This window comes from Amblyraja radiata, chromosome 8 (assembly GCF_010909765.2).
Source record: "Amblyraja radiata isolate CabotCenter1 chromosome 8, sAmbRad1.1.pri, whole genome shotgun sequence".
NCBI classification, from domain to species: Eukaryota; Metazoa; Chordata; class Chondrichthyes; order Rajiformes; family Rajidae; genus Amblyraja; species Amblyraja radiata.
The window spans coordinates 68,507,422-68,524,030 of record NC_045963.1 but is presented as its reverse complement, the minus strand read 5'-3'; the positions used below and the strand labels follow the sequence as shown (position 1 = coordinate 68,524,030).

General features: G+C 47.2%; 2 protein-coding genes across 4 annotated transcripts in view; both read right to left on the bottom strand.

Annotated features, from left to right (window-relative positions):
* dtd1 (D-aminoacyl-tRNA deacylase 1) overlaps positions 1–7,435 on the bottom strand; it is a 107,716-nt gene extending 100,281 nt beyond the window's left edge. For both annotated transcript variants that reach the window (XM_033026183.1, XM_033026182.1), the window contains exon 1: positions 7,277–7,435. In XM_033026183.1, coding sequence (XP_032882074.1) covers positions 7,277–7,319 — 43 coding nt within the window. In that variant the 5' untranslated portion in view covers positions 7,320–7,435. The remainder of the gene's footprint in view (positions 1–7,276) is intronic.
* Positions 7,436–11,730: 4,295 nt separating this feature from the next.
* On the bottom strand, positions 11,731–16,185 carry smim26 (small integral membrane protein 26). Of its 2 annotated transcripts, XM_033026181.1 has the most exons (3): positions 16,076–16,185; positions 15,704–15,871; positions 11,731–12,902 (listed from the first exon to the last, which is right to left on the bottom strand). In XM_033026181.1, the coding sequence occupies exons 2-3, from the start codon at positions 15,852–15,854 to the stop codon at positions 12,715–12,717; spliced, it is 339 nt and encodes a 112-aa protein (XP_032882072.1). In that variant the 5' UTR covers positions 15,855–15,871; positions 16,076–16,185; the 3' UTR covers positions 11,731–12,714. The 2 variants fall into 2 exon arrangements, with proteins under 2 accessions (XP_032882072.1, XP_032882071.1); XM_033026180.1 differs by having other exon boundaries at positions 15,704–16,185.
* Positions 16,186–16,609: the final 424 nt, after the last annotated feature.

Genomic DNA, 16,609 nt, shown 5'->3' with positions numbered 1-16,609 from the left:
GGCACCTCCTCACTGCCCTGGCTCTACTGAGGCTCCAGTTCAGCATTGAGGGATCACTGCTCCGATGAAGAGGTTGCCTTTCAAACTGAAGCCCTATCTGCCCTTGCTTGACGCGGCATTATCTCCCAACCTACCTCATAGCACCCCCTGCACTTTTCTTTACCTGCACTTCCTCTATTACCGCATCACTTTTAACGCTGCAGCCCTAAGTTCTGCAATCTGGTATTTTTCTCTTTGTCATGCCTTATGATTTGATTTGGCTGGATCGCATACAGACAAAGTTGTTCACGATATCCCAGTACACATGACAATAACATATCAACACCATTAACAAATAGAACATAATGCTTCTATTCTCTCAATTAAAAAAATATCTGATATTCGTGGGGGTTATTACAAAGAGGTAAAGTCACAGAGACATCCAGCACAGAAACAGGCCCTTCGGCCCACTATGTTTATGCCGACCATCGGTGCCTCATCGACATTAATCCCACTGACCATATGATCAGTGTCGGCACTTGGCCTTGGTTTTACAAGTTGCTCATCCAAATGCTTCTTATGTGTTGTGAAAATATCTGTCTCCCTCAGTGCCTCAGGCAAAGAGTTTCAGATTGCAACCACCCTCTGGGTGAAAGAGTTCCTCCTCATATGCCCACAGTTTACATCACAACTATTTATTTATAAGGGTGGCACGATGGCGCAGTGGTAGAGTTGCTGCCTACAGCGCTTGCAGCCCCAGAGACCCGGGTTCGATCCCGACTATGGATGCTGTCAATACGAAGTTTGTATGTTTAAACCCGTGACTGCGTGGGTTTTCTCCGAGATCTTTTTAAATAAATTGTTTATTTAACATCAGCATCACCGGGCGTCACCCGCAAGACAGCATACGTCAGCGTGTAACAGGGCGCACAACATGATAAGACACCCAGATGTCGCCTGAAGATTTTGAACATTCCAAAATCCAGGGTTGGCAGGGAGACACCGTGCGTCACTACATGTGTCACCCCGCGTCACGCCCCGACAACGTATTTTCAGGCTGTCGCCGAAAATGTCGCCCAGGTGGGACAAGCCCTTAAGACGTCTTAGTCAGATTAGAGGCCTGTGACCTGTGGTGTGCCACAGGGCTTGGTGCTGAGCCCATTGGTGTTCATCATTTAGAGTTTTGGTTTTAGAGATACAGCGTGGAAACAGGCCCTTTGGCTCAACGGGTCTGTGCCGACCATTGATCCCCATACACTAACACTATCCTACACACACTAGGGACAATTTACATTTACACCAAGTCAATTAGCTCACAAATCAGTACGTCTTTCGAATGTTGGAGGAAACCGGAGCACCCGGAGAAAACCCACGTGGTCACAAGGAAAATGTACAAACTCCATAGAGACAAGCACCCGTAGTCAGGATCGAACCTGAGACACCGGCGCTGTAAAGCAGCAACTTTACCACAGCACCATCGTGCCGCTCAATCTATAAAAATGGTTTAAGAGAAGAATGTACAAGGCATGGTTCGTACGTTTGCAGATAGAACTAAAATAGTGATAAAGTAAATGGCGAAGAAGGTTATCAACAATTACAGCGGGATCTCGATCAACTGGGTAAGTGAGCTGAGGAATTGGAAAGTGCATTCAATTCTGACAAGTGCGAGGAGTTGCATTTTGGGGGGGGCAAACCAAAATAACGGTTAAGGGTGGCACACCGGTAGAGTTGCTGCCTTACAGCAACAAAGACCCAGGTTTGACCCCGACTACGGGTGCTGTCTGCACAGAGTTTGTACATTCTCCCCGTGACCGCGTGGGTTTTCCCCGGGTGCTGCGGTTTCCACCCACATTCCAAAGACGTACAGTTCTGTGGGTTAATTGGCTTTGGTAAGAGATTGCAAATTGTCTCTAGTGTGCCGGATAGAGCTAGTGTGCGGGGATCGCTGGTCGGCGCGGACTCGGTGGGTCAAAGGGCCTGTTTCCACGCCGTATATCTAAACTAAACGATAGGACAGTGAACTGTAGGGCCCCTGGTGGGTGTTGTCACTCAGAGGGACTTTGGAGTACAAGAATATAGTTCCCCAAAAGCAGCATTGTAAGTAGATGGGGTATTGAAGAAGGGTCTCGGCCCGAAACATCAACCGTTCCTTCTCTCCGGAGATGCTGCCTGTCTCGCAGAGTTACTCCAGCATTTTGTGTCTATCTTCGTGTTGAAGGCGGCGCTTGGCATGACGGCCTTCATCAGATAGGACACTGAGTACAGGAGTTGGGGCGTGATGTTGCAGTTGTACAGAGACGTTGATGAGGCTGCACCTGAAGTACAGTTTTGTACTCGTGTATAGTTCCCCTACTGTAGGGAAAGTGTCATTAAGCTAGAAAGAGTGCAAACAAGATTTGCAGGGATTTTGACAGGACTCCTAGGCCTGAGATGTGGGGAGAAGTTGGGAAGGCTGGGACTTTAGCAGCAGAGGGGACTGAGGGGAGCCCTTATAGAATTGTGTAGAAATACGAGGGGCTTAGAAAAGGTGAATGCACACAATCCTTTACCCAAGGTAAGTGAACTAGAACTAGAAGCTTTAAGATGAGACGGGAAAGATTTAAAAGAAACCTGAGGGAGAAACCTCCTTACACAGATGGAACGAGCTGCCAGAGAAAGTGGTTAAGGTGGGTACAATAACAGCATTTAAGACATTTGGACAAGGACATAGATAGAAGGCATAGAGACAGCGGCACAGCATCGGAGACCCGGGTTCAATCCACACCATGGGTGCTGTCTGTACAGAGTTCGCACGCTCTCACTGTGACCGCGTGGGTTTCCTCCGGATTCCTCCCATATCCCAAAGAGGTGCGGGATTGTTGGTTAATTGGCTTCTGTAAATTGCCCCTAGTGTTGGATGCGGAAGTGGGAATAGCAGGGATGTGCAGGTGACCGATACGACCCATCGCCAATACATCTATAAACAATATGTAGTAAAGAACTGCAGGTGCTGGTTCGCACCGAAGGTAGACACAAAATGCTGGAGCATTGACGTGTGGCTGAGGAACTGGTGCACGGGGCAGGGATTTAGATTCTTAGATCACTGGGATCTGTTTTGGGGTAAGGGAGAACTGCACAAAAGGGACGGATTGCATCTTAACAGGTGTGGGACCAGCATTCTGGCAGGCAGGTTTGCCACTGCTACACGGGTGGTTTTAAACTGAATAAGGCGGGTGGGGTGTCGAATGGGATAGTGGAGGATGGAGTTAAAGGGAAAGGGTTTCTTAAATGTGTGAGCGTAGAGACAGAGGGGTGTAAAATGAGGGTAGAAGCAATAGGTAGCAAGGTGAAAAGTAAAAGTGGCAGGCAGACAAAACCAGGGCAAAAATCAAAAAGGGCCACTTTTCAACATAATTGTATAAGGGGTAAGAGTGTTGTAAAAACAAGCCTGAAGGCGTTGTGTCTCAATGCAAGGAGCATTCGTAATAAGGTGGATGAGTTGAATGTGCAGATAGCTATTAATGACTATGATATAGTTGGGATCACGGAGACATGGCTCCAGGGTGACCAAGGCTGGGAGCTGAACATCCAGGGATATTCAATATTTAGGAGGGATAGAGAGAAAGGAAAAGGAGGTGGGGTAGCGTTGCTGATTAGAGAGGAGATTAACGCAATGGAAAGGAAGGACATTAGTTTGGAGGATGTGGAATCGGTATGGGTAGAGCTGCGAAACACTAAGGGGCAGAAAACGCTGGTGGGTGTTGTGTACAGGCCACCTAACAGTAGTAGTGAAGTTGGAGATGGTATCAAACAGGAAATTAGAAATGCGTGCGACAAAGGCAAAACCGTTATAATGGGTGACTTCAATCTACATATAGATTGGGTGAATCAAATTGGCAGGGGTGCTGAGGAAGAGAATTTCTTGGAATGTATGCGGGATAGTTATCTAAATCAACATGTAGAGGAACCAACGAGAGAGCAGGCTATTTTAGACTGGGTATTGAGTAATGAGGAAGGGTTAGTTAGCAGTCTTGTTGTACGTGCCCCCTTGGGCAAGAGTGACCATAATATGGTTGAGTTCTTCATTAGGATGGAGAGTGACATTGTTAATTCAGAAACAATGGTTCTGAACTTAAAGAAAGGTAACTTTGAGGGTATGAGACGTGAATTGGCCAAGATTGACTGCAATTAATTCTAAAAGGGTTGACGGTGGATATGCAATGGAAGACATTTAAAGGCTGCATGGATGAACTACAAAAATTGTTCATCCCAGTTTGGCAAAAGAATAAATCAGGGAAGGTAGTGCATCCGTGGATAACAAGGGAAATCAGGGATAGTATCAAAGCGAAGGATGATGCATACAAATTAGCCAGAAAAAGCAGCATACCGGAGGACTGGGAGAAATTCAGAGACCAGCAGAGGAGGACAAAGGGCTTAATTAGGAAAGGAAAAATAGATTATGAAAGAAAACTGGCAGGGAACATAAAAACTGACTGCAAAAGTTTTTATAGATATGTGAAAAGAAAGAGATTAGTTAAAACAAATGTAGGTCCCTTGCAGTCAGAAACAGGTGAGTTGATCATGGGGAACAAGGATATGGCGGACCAATTGAATAACTACTTTGGTTCCGTCTTCACTAAGGAAGACATAAATAATCTGCCGGAAATAGCAGGGGACCGCGGGTCAAAGGAGTTGGAGGAATTGAGTGAAATCCAGGTTAGCCGGGAAGTGGTGTTGGGTAAATTGAATGGATTAAAGGCCGATAAATCCCCAGGGCCAGATAGGCTGCATCCCAGAGTACTTAAGGAAGTAGCTCCAGAAATAGTGGATGCATTAGTAAAAATCTTTCAAAACTCTTTAGATTCTGGAGTAGTTCCTGAGGATTGGCGGGTAGCAAACGTAACCCCACTTTTTAAGAAGGGAGGGAGAGAGAAAACGGGGAATTACAGACCAGTTAGTCTAACATCGGTAGTGGGGAAACTACTAGAGTCAGTTATTAAAGATGGGATAGCAGCACATTTGGAAAGTGGTGAAATCATTGGACAAAGTCAGCATGGATTTACAAAAGGTAAATCATGTCTGACGAATCTTATAGAATTTTTCGAGGATGTAACTAGTAGCGTGGATAGGGGAGAACCAGTGGATGTGGTGTATCTGGACTTCCAGAAGGCTTTCGACAAGGTCCCACATAAGAGATTAGTATACAAACTTAAAGCACACGGCATTGGGGGTTCAGTATTGATGTGGATAGAGAACTGGCTGGCAAACAGGAAGCAAAGAGTAGGAGTAAACGGGTCCTTTTCACAATGGCAGGCAGTGACTAGTGGGGTACCGCAAGGCTCAGTGCTGGGACCCCAGCTATTTACAATATATATTAATGATCTGGATGAGGGAATTGAAGGCAATATCTCCAAGTTTGCAGATGACACTAAGCTGGGGGGCAGTGTTAGCTGTGAGGAGGATGCTAGGAGACTGCAAGGTGACTTGGATAGGCTGGGTGAGTGGGCAAATGTTTGGCAGATGCAGTATAATGTGGATAAATGTGAGGTTATCCATTTTGGTGGCAAAAACAGGAAAGCAGACTATTATCTAAATGGTGGCCGACTAGGAAAAGGGGAGATGCAGCGAGACCTGGGTGTCATGGTACACCAGTCATTGAAAGTAGGCAAGGTGTTCAGTTTGCATGCAGGTGCAGCAGGCAGTGAAGAAAGCGAATGGTATGTTAGCTTTCATAGCAAAATGATTTGAGTATAGGAGCAGGGAGGTTCTACTGCAGTTGTACAGGGTCTTGGTGAGACCACACCTGGAGTATTGCGTACAGTTTTGGTCTCCAAATCTGAGGAAGGACATTATTGCCCTAGAGGGAGTGCAGAGAAGGTTCACCAGACTGATTCCTGGGATGTCAGGACTGTCTTATGAAGAAAGACTGGATAGACTTGGTTTATACTCTCTAGAATTTAGGAGATTGAGAGGGGATCTTATAGAAACTTATAAAATTCTTAAGGGGTTGGACAGGCTAGATGCAGGAAGATTGCTCCCGATGTTGGGGAAGTCCAGGACAAGGGGTCACAGCTTAAGGATAAGGGGGAAATCCTTTAAAACCGAGATGAGAAGAACTTTTTTCACACAGAGAGTGGTGAATCTCTGGAACTCTCTGCCACAGAGGGTAGTCGAGGCCAGTTCATTGGCTATATTTAAGAGGGAGTTAGATGTGGCCCTTGTGGCTAAGGGGATCAGAGGGTATGGAGAGAAGGCAGGTACGGGATACTGAGTTGGATGATCAGCCATGATCATATTGAATGGCGGTGCAGGCTCGAAGGGCCGAATGGCCTACTCCTGCACCTAATTTCTATGTTTCTAAGTAGGTGGGAGTCCAGTTCTGGCACAGGGAAGGGGAGTGGAGAAAGGGAGTGGAGAAAGGGGGTGGAAGGGGAGGGGAGGGGAGAAAGGGAGTTACGGTGTCGAAAGGGGAGATAGGGCTGGTAGTTAGTTACCTCAGAGAGTCAGGGGAGGTAAGAGGTAAGAGGAAACTAGAGGTAAGACTTCGACCCGAAAAGGTCACCTACTCCTTTTCTCCAGAGGTGCTGCCTGAAGCCTCTGAGTGACTCTAGCATTTTCGTGCCTACCTCTGCGAACAACGTTCACACAGTTTCTACTCGGAGCACCATAACAAACAGCAGGGCAGTGTTGTCCCACTTGCACCACAGACTGTCTTGACGGGTAGGTCACACCAAGATGAAGTGGTGGTGGGTTCAGGGGCAACACGTCTGCACAGCCCCCCTGTGGCATGGATTTGGAATAGTGCTAACTCCCCTCCTGTCTGTGAACAACCACCAGTCTGTCCCCCAGCTGAACAGCGAGATTGCAGGCATGCAACCTTACCCATTACAGTACTGCGAATGTTCAAGGGATGTGGGGGAAAGCAGGAATGGGGTACTGATTTAGGATGATCAGGCCATGATCACATTGAATGGCGGTGCTGGCTCGAAGGGCCGAATGGCCTACTTACTCCTGCACCTATTTTCTGTTTCTAAATGTCACGCCTCTAGTGCTGTCATCGCCTGCTGTTGATTTTTTTTGTTTGTTTCTCTGCTCCTCCCTCCCCCCCGTGCTGGGAATTAATGGGCTTTGGGCTGGAGGTTGCAAGGAGAGAGCTGGCACACCTGCTACATGCAGCTGGTAAGGACCAAGGCTGGTGAGAAGCCACAACCCACCCTCCTCGGTTCAGCTGCAAAGCGTAGGCCAGACAGCGAGGCTAAAGCGGGCAGCAGCAGCAGTAGCAGCAGCAGCAGCAGCAGCCCAGGGGGCTCAGACTCACCTGTAACACTGGCCTTTGCAACCCTCTGGATAATGGCCTTCATGGTGCAGCAGCCGAGTGGACGTGTGTATGTATGTGTGTGTGTTGTCCCCGGGAGCTTCCTGGCTGCCTACAGTCGCAGTCTCCAACCAGACAGAGATGGTGGGATGGAGGGAGGGGTGGAGAAACATCGACGCAATGTTTCCCCTGCTGGACTGGAGTTCCCCTGCTGGACTGGAGTTGTGATGCACATGGAGTCTGTCTTCACACACACACACACACAAAAAGAAAGAGCCCCCCCCCCCCCCCAGCCTCTGTGTTTGCATTTACAAAGCTCTTCCATTCTCTTTGTGCATAGACTTTATCCATCAACAAATATGGAGAGAAAATGCAATACAATCAGTGTATATATATTTTTTCTTGAGATACATGGGTGTCATTGTTTGTAGTGCCAGCAAACCACAGCAAAAAATGCTGTAAATAGGCACAAAATTATTCCTTCTCTCCAGAGATGCTGCCTGTCCCGCTGAGTTGCCCCAGCATTTTGCGTCTCTCTTCTGTGTAAACCAGCATCTGCAGATCCTTCCTACACGCTAACAATGCTGTGTTCCCTTTATTATCGTTACATTTTTGTATATTCATTTGTTCTATATCACCGTCTAAAACTCTCGTTTCCCTTTCCCCTCGCCCTCAGTCTGAAGAAGGGTCTCGACCCGAAACGTCACCTATTCCTTCTCTCCAGAGATGTTGCCTGTCCCGCTGAGTTACTCCATCTTTTTGTGTCTGAATCTTCGGTTTAAACCAGCATCTGTAGTTCCTTCCTGCACAAACCAATACTTTCATTGTGTGTAAGCGCGCAGGGTTCTGGAATAACTCAGGAGGAATCCAGAATTTCTTTCCTTTCCCTTGTCGGTGGGTTTGAAGATAATGTCGGGATTGTTGCAGAGTGTTGCAAGTCTGAAGAAGGGTCCTGACCCGAAACGTCACCTATTCCTTTTCTCTAGAGATACTTTCATGAGAGAGCTAGACAGGGCTCTTAAAAATAGCGGAGTCAGGGGATATGGGGAGAAAGCAGGAACGGGGTACTGATTGTGGATGATCAGCCATGATCATATTGAGTGGCGGTGCTGGCTCGAAGGGCCGAATGGCCTACTCCTGCACCTATTGTCCATACTGCCTGACCCGCTGAGTTCTTCCAGTTTTTTTGTATCCATCTGCTGGAGTAACTCAGCGTGTCAGGAAGCATCTCTGGAATGGCCCTTCTTCAGACTGATTGTTGGGGGGTGCAGGGAGAAAAAAGTTGGAGGGAGAGACAGGGCAGGGCATTGTAGGTGGACATAGGGGGGAGGAGTTTGTTCAGCAGATGGTTGGGACATAAGCCAGAGATAAGAGTAGAAGATGTGTGACAGGTTTGAAATGTAACACATTGTGAAACCAGAGGGAGGAAAGTAACAGAGGAAAGGGGGGGGGGGGGGGGGGGGGGGGGCGGGGGGGAGGCAGAAATAGGTGGGAGTCCAGGTTGGGCACAGGGGAGGGAAGGGGTGGCAGAAAGGGGGAGGCAGGTGGGGTAGAAAGAGGGGTGTGGTGTAGAAAGAGGACAGGGGGGTGCTAGTTAGAGGTTACCTAAAATTGGAGAATTCAATGATCCCTCTCCACTAACTCTCAATCTGAAGGCTCTCGAACCGAATCGTCACCTGGTCCTTTTCTCCAGAGATGCTGCCTGACCCGCTGAGTTGCTCCAGCTTTTTGTGTCTAACTTCGGTGTAAACCAGCAGCTGCAGTTCGTTCTTACACTATTATACGGGAGTGGACAGTGACTCAGTCTATATCTGATGACACAAATGCTACACAAAGAGCCGTGGATTGGAGCGGGCCGGCCCACAGCGGTGGAGGGACTACGGAGGACATTAAGAGCATCGGCAGGTCGAACACTGCAACTGCGGCCCAATGCCGTTGCCTTTCGGGTCAAGATAAGACTCTGTTTGAAGAACCTGAAACTTGAAGGGAGTAAACTGGTGCTGGAAACATGGTGACTCTCTGTGTACTGCCTCGGTGAAGTCTTCTGTTGGTACACTTGAATAATTGCAATTTTGTATGCGTTTATGGTTGTGCTTGTGTGCTGTACAGTAGAATTTTACTGAATAATAAACAAAATAAAGACGTTCACAGTTTTCACTGTATTTATTGTCACAAGTACACGTGACAATAAATTACCATTGAACCATTGGCAGGGGGTGGCCTGAGTTTTGTTTAAGCCAGAAATCGAAGGTGCCAAGGGATTTGGGAGTGCTGGTGCAGGATTCCCAAAACATGTATTTGAAACATAGAAATAGGTGCAGGAGTAGGCCATTCGGCCCTTCGAGCCTGCACCGCCATTCAATATGATCTGGCTGATCATCCAACTCAGTATCCCGTACCTGCCTTCTCTCCATACCCCCTGATCCCTTTAGCCCCAAGGGCCACATCTAACTCCCTCTTAAATATAGCCAATGAACTGGCCTCGACTACCTTCTGTGGCAGAGAATTCCACAGATTCACCACTCTCTGTGTGAAAAATGTTTTTCTCATCTCAGTCCTAAAAGACTTCCCCCTTATCCTTAAACTGTGACCCCTTGTTCTGGACTTCCCCAACATCGGGAACAATCTTCCTGCATCTAGCCTGTCCAACCCCTTAAGAATTTATTTTTTTTGCAAGTCGAATCAGCATTAAGAAAGGCAAACGCAATGCTAGCGTTTATTTCAAGAGGACTAGAATACAAAAACGGGGATTTAAGGCTCTGGAGAGGATCCAGGGGAGGTTTGCAACAATGATCACAGGAATGAGTGGGTCAATATATGATGAGCGTTTGATGGCACTGGGCCTCTGCTCACTGGAGTTTAGCATCTGGGGGAGGGCCTCATTGAAACTTACCGAATGGTGAAAGGCCTGGATAGAGTGGATGTGGAGAGGATGTTTCCACTAGTGGGAGAGTCTAGGATCAGAGGTCATCACCTCAGAATTAAAGGACGTTCCTTTAGGAAGGAGATGAGGTGGAATTTCTTTAGTCAGAGGTGGTGAATCTGTGGAATTCATTGCCACAGAAGTCTGTGGAGGTCAAGTCAATGGATATTTTTAAGGCAGAGATAGATGGATTCTTGATTAGTACAGGTGTCAGGGGTTATGGGGAGAAGGTATCTTCTTATTCTTGCATATGGCATGCACAGCCTAAAGTTGTAAGACAACTTGTTCTGTTTGATCTTGTTTGTGCACGCCAGGTTGATTGCATTCGTCGAAACAGGGTGGACCACGTGAAGGTTGCAATCTCCCACCCCAAGGGAGAAGGCATGAGAATAGGGTTAAGAGGGAGAGATAGATCAGCCATGATTGAATGACGGAGCAGAACGGCCTAATTCTGCTCCTATCACTTATGATGATTGGATGGAACAAGATATGTGCCCAGGGCAGTAGCAAATGTTCACATATTTATTACTTAGATGAAGTGAGACTAAAGTGGCAGAACTCTAGAGTTGAAAGCAATATAAGATCAATTTACAGGCAGGTGCCTGTATCCAGTATTAAATCTAGATATTGAAGCACTTTCAATTGATACGAACAGCCAATTATGTGATTAGCTGTTATCAGGCAATTGAATCTTCCCACAACCAGAGAGCAGTCCCGAACTAATATCTACCTCATTGGTGACCCTCGGACTATCCTTGATTAGACTTTGCTGGCTTTGCCTTGCACTAAACTTTATTCCCTTATCATGTATCTACACACTGTAAATGGTCCAATTGTAATCGTCTTTCCACTGGCTGGATAGCAAAAGTTTTTCACTGAACCTCGGTGCACGTGGCAATAAACTAAACTGGACTGAACTGAAAAACTGAAACTGAACAATTGCATAACTTCAAATAAAAAGCATAAAATTCTGAACTTGATCTTTAATGGCATTTCACAAAAGAAAATTATACATACATGTACAATGTGAAACAATTTCTAATTTTTAAACCAAAGTAAAACAGTTAATTTGACAACATCCAATTTTAATGAATTTTATGCAGAGTTCAAATCAACAGGCACTTAACAATTGTGCTCGGCAGATTGTAACTTTAGTTTAGTATAGAGATACAGCGCGGAAACAGGCTCTTTCGGCCCACCGGGTCCGCGCCGACCAGCGATCCCCGCACATTAACACTATCCTATACCCACTAGGGACAATTTTTACATTCACCAAGCCAATGCACCTACAAACCTGTACGTCTTTGGAGTGTGGGAGTTAACTGAAGATCTCGGAGAAATCCCACACAGGTCACGGGGAGAACGTACAAACTCCGTACAGACAGCACCCGTAGTCAGGATCAAGCTCGGGTCTCCAGCGCTGCATTCGCTTTAAGTCAGCAACTCTACCGCTGCGCCACCGTGCCGCATTTATTGTGTAAACCATTCTTTCAAATCCCAAATGAATATTGTGATGGTGGTAGATTAATTTAAATTTTTTTCATCAATTGACCTTTGTAACAAAAAGCATGAGTGTGCGTTGTGAATATGTACTGTTAAGATTCTGTATTGTTATGAAAATGATACATTGTGCCCAGAGGCAGTAATGTTCTATGTGAAGTATTCTCATCTGGGCTGCATTTCAATCATGCTTTAAAAAGGTATTACCCTTCTTGACAGAAAGAAAGGGTCAATCGCCTCAGCCGCTCCAACTGGCTAATTTCAAAGCAACCGAGGAGAGCGCTGATAGATCACCAAGGTCTTTGGAGAAAGGAACAAATGGAGGAAAATGGCCTTGCATTGATTGTAGATCACTGTCGATTGATTGTCTATGTGTGACAATATGGCGGCTAGATGTTCACGGTGTAATCTCGCTGACAATCTGTAAATACCCGCTTTCTTCTGAAGTTGCAGTCCAGAAGATGTCACCACAGTGTCGATCCAATGGACGCTATTCACTGAAGACAGGCAATCTCTGTACAGTATTACTAAGATTAACTTAGTTCAGTTTAGTTTAGAGGTACAGCACTGAAATGGCCCACAGAGTCCGTGCCAACCAAATGATCCCTGTACACAAGCACTATCCGACACACTAGGAACAATTTACAATTTTACCGAAGACAATTAACCTACAAACGTGTTCTTCTTTGGAGAGTGGGAGGAAACCGGCACATTTGGAGAAAACCCACATGGTCACGGGGAGAACATACAAACTCTGCTCAGACAGCACCCGTCGTCAGGATCGAACATGGGTCTCTGCCGCTATGTCAGCAACTCTACTGCTGCGCCACTGTGCTGCCCCAACTGGTGGGGCTGTTACTGTAGTGTAACTGATACAGAGTTTTGCCTACAAGAGATATCAAGCAGTCTGTTGAAGTTTGCACAATGCGAGGCAATATTGAGGGCACATGCTTTGAAAAGTCCTTAGTGCATCAAGCAAGGGCCGAGCATAAACCTTCAGCAATGCTGCTGGAACCAGTCATTTTTCTGAATTGCTTTTCTCTGTTGAATGATGAGATGAGCCGTCATAGAAAGACTTTGCATAGTTGTAGATTCTGGATGAAAAGGGGATGAAACCTTCCTTGACCACAACATGTTCCTCCATGAAGTGTTTCTTTGTTTTCTTTTGTGGCTCATCACTCGTTTCATGTTCCTGTGGCAGAGTTGCTTCGGAAGAGAAGACAGCAAAAACAATCAACAGTTTAACTTGGTGCAGACGAGATGCCAAAACTATTCGCCCAGAATACTGGTTTGTTGGGATTGTTCCTAAACTATAGAATTTGAATACACAAGTTAAGGTCCAAAACATTGGTCAAAAAAAATAATTTATGCAATGGTCTTGGTGGATGAAGACATCCAATTCAACAATTTAATACTTTATTGTCAAATGTAGGTAGAGTGAAATGCTTTGTTTTGCATACAACCCAGTAAAATCATACAACAGGCCTCACGTAGGCAGTAGGCAAGTGTCGTCATGTTTCGGTGACACAATGTTACAAAAGTTAATCGAACAACCCTATCTACTGCCTGCCGCCGCACGTGACAACAGGCATCCCCCACCCTGGCAGGTCCCCCTTTGTTCTCGCCGCCCACGTCCCCTTCCACCACCAGGTCACAGAACATAAGAAACATAAGTAGGAGTAGGAAATTCAGCCCTGCATGCTTCAATAAGAACATGGCTGACCATACATCTCAATACCACGTCCTTACAGTAATCATGTATCCCTTGATTCTCTTAATATCCAAAAGATCATTTAGTCCATGTCTTCATTACACTTAACAAATCGGCCCCCATAACCCTCCTGAGTGCTGGATTCCAAAGGTTCACTCTCCTTTGGGTGAAGAAATGTCTTCTTCTGTCTTGAATGACCCATCTTACTTTCATAGGCTTCGTGGTGTCATATGGCACGGAGACAGGCATTTCAGTCCACCACTCGTCCATTTATACTAACCACATTCTAATCCCAGTTTACTCTATCCACACTGGGGATGCAACAGTGGCGCAGCGGTAGAGTTGCTGCCTTACAGCGCCAGGGATCCGGGTTGGATCGTGACTATGGGTTCTGTCTGTGCAGAGTTTGTGCAATCTCCCTGTGACATTCCAAAGGTGTGCATGTTGTAGGCTAATTAGCTTCTATAAAATTGTCCCTAGTATGTCGGATAGTGCTAGTATACCGGGTGATCGCTGGTCCCTGCAGACTCGGTGAGCCGAAGGGCCTATTTCCATACTGTGTCCCTAAAACTAAATAAAATAAAATCATTATCATCATCCTCCCCAACTCCTTCAACTGCATTTTGGCAACTTAGAGTGGCCAATTAATTCATGTGATAGGAGCAGAATTAGGCCATTCAGCCCATCAAGTCTAATCATGGCTGATCATCTCTCCCTCCTAACCCCATTCTCCTGCCTTCTCCCCATAACCCCTGACACCTGTACTAAACAAGAATCTATCTATAGATTCACTTCTAGGCTAAGACAGCATTGGTGCAATAGCTTGTATATCTTATAGGCTAATATGCAATTTTTAATGTATTTTTGTATCTCCTTATACTGTTTGATGTGTTATATGGACCTGTGTCTGAAATAAAGCTTTAATAATAATAATAATAATATCTCTGCCTTAAAAAATATCTATTGACTTGGCCTCCACAGCCTTCTGCCAACTTGCACATCTTAGGATGCTCACAGAGAGAACACGCTAACTCCACATAGACAGCACTTATCACGTGCAAAATATCAATGAAGGAATAGAAACATAGAAAATAGGTGCGGGAGTAGGCCATTCGCGGCGGCCTTGTCGGCTTCGGAAGCCGCGGTCCCCTGCTAGGAAGCGGCCGTTCCAGGTGGCCCAGCCGCTGTGAGGACTCTCCCGACGCCGGGGCAACACCACCCGGCCAGAACGGCCAGGAACATCGGGCCTCCGTAGAGGCAATAGTGGTGGCCTCAATAGGCCTGACTTTGGGTGAACTGGGGATGGGGACTGGACATTGTGCCTCTGTGGGGGGATGATTTTTTTTTTGTGTGTAAGTTAACATGTTAGTCTGTGTCCAAGATGGCTGTCGGAAGGGAGAGTGGACGCTAGCGCGCTTTAGCTGCCGCTGCTCTCTCTTCACATTGTGTTTTTTGATTTTCTGTCTTTGGAGCGATTTCTGTCTTTAATTTGTGTATTGGTGATGTCCTTATTATTTATTTTACTCCGACTATATGTTTTTTTCTCTTCTGTTAATTTCTGTAAGGTGTCCTTGAGACTTTGAAAGGCACCCGAAAATAAAATGTATTATTATTATTATTATTCGGCCCTTCGAGCCTGCACCGCCCTTCAATATGATCATGGCTGATCATCCAACTCAGTATCCTGTACCTGCCTTCTCTCCATACCCCCTGATACATTTAGCCACAAGGGCCACATCTAACTCCCTCTTAAATATAGCCAATGAACTGGCCTCAACTACCTTCTGTGGCAGAGAATTCCAGATATTCACCACTCTGTATGTGAAAAATTCCAGATATTCACCACTCTGTGTGTGAAATATTGCTCTATTTATTTTTTAAAGGTTCTTAAATAAACAGTTTTTATCTTAATGGAGTGACATTGATCAAAGGTTGCATGTTCTCTATATTCACTCTGTATCACATTTGGCAATGTTTTAACTATGTAGATTTAGAATAGACAAGGATGGTTGATGGCAAGTTGCTTTTAGGTAAATATGCTTTACACTTGGGGAAGCAAAAGGGTACAGTTAAAATGTGGACATAGGAGTTACTTGGCACCAGCTAGCATACTGCATTAGTTAAATGTACCCCTTTCTGGCTATTGTACCATGGTACCTTTTACCAAGAGGACTGGTGGGTTTACTCAATATCTGAAGGCGTAATGTTGAAGGGTGTTTATTCTGCAGTGGCAGCAGGGCAAGTGACAGGAGGGCAAGTGACAGGAGGGCAAGTATTCCAGACCTGTTACATTTACCTGTAGAGATCTCAGTGCTGCTCTCGACCATTGCCTTCTCTCGCTTTTTCTTGAACTGTAAGTAGGCGTAGGCGCCGAGCATGGTCCAGATGCCGACTGCGTAGACCAGGGAGACACGCAAGTTCCAGCGCGCTACCTCCTTCAGCTTCATCCTCGCAATCTGCCGGGCTGCTCTGGGAATAAATCCCCGCTCCCACCCTCACTCCCGGGTAAATCCCCGCTCCCACCCTCACTCCCGGGTAAATCCCCGCTCCCACCTTCCTTCACTTTCAGGGTAAATACCGATACCTTCCTCTCCCCAGGTAAATTCCCGCACCCTTCTTCCCTCCCCGGGTAGATACCCGCACCTTCCTCTCTTCCCGGGATAACTACCCGTAACCCTGGTCTCCGGGGAATGTGTCCCCGCGCTTCACGCTAACTCCACTCCGCCCGCCAATGTCAGCGGCTCCATGGGCGCCGCCATCTTCACAGCAACGCCAGTGCCAGGACTCTTCCCGCAACAGCGCCCCCTCCCGCCCGGCGCTGGGACTCTCCCCGCAACAGCGCCCCCTCCCGCCCGGCGCCGGGACTCTCCCCGCAACAGCGCCCCCTCCCGCCCGCCGCTGGGACTCGCCCCGCAACAGCGCCCCCTCCCGCCCGGCGCCGGGACTCTCCCCGCAACAGCGCCCCCTCCCGCCCGGCGCTGGGACTCGCCCCGCAACAGCGCCCCCTCCCGCCCGGCGCCGGGACTCTCACCGCAATAGCGCCCCCTCCCGCCGGCGCTGGGACTCGCCCCGCAACAGCGCCCCCTCCCGCCCGGCGCTGGGACTCTCCCCGCAACAGCGCCCCCTCCCGCCCGGAGCCGGAACTCTCCCCGGCAGCGCCCCCTCCCGCCCGGCGCCGGGACTCCCGCTACAGCGTCCCCTC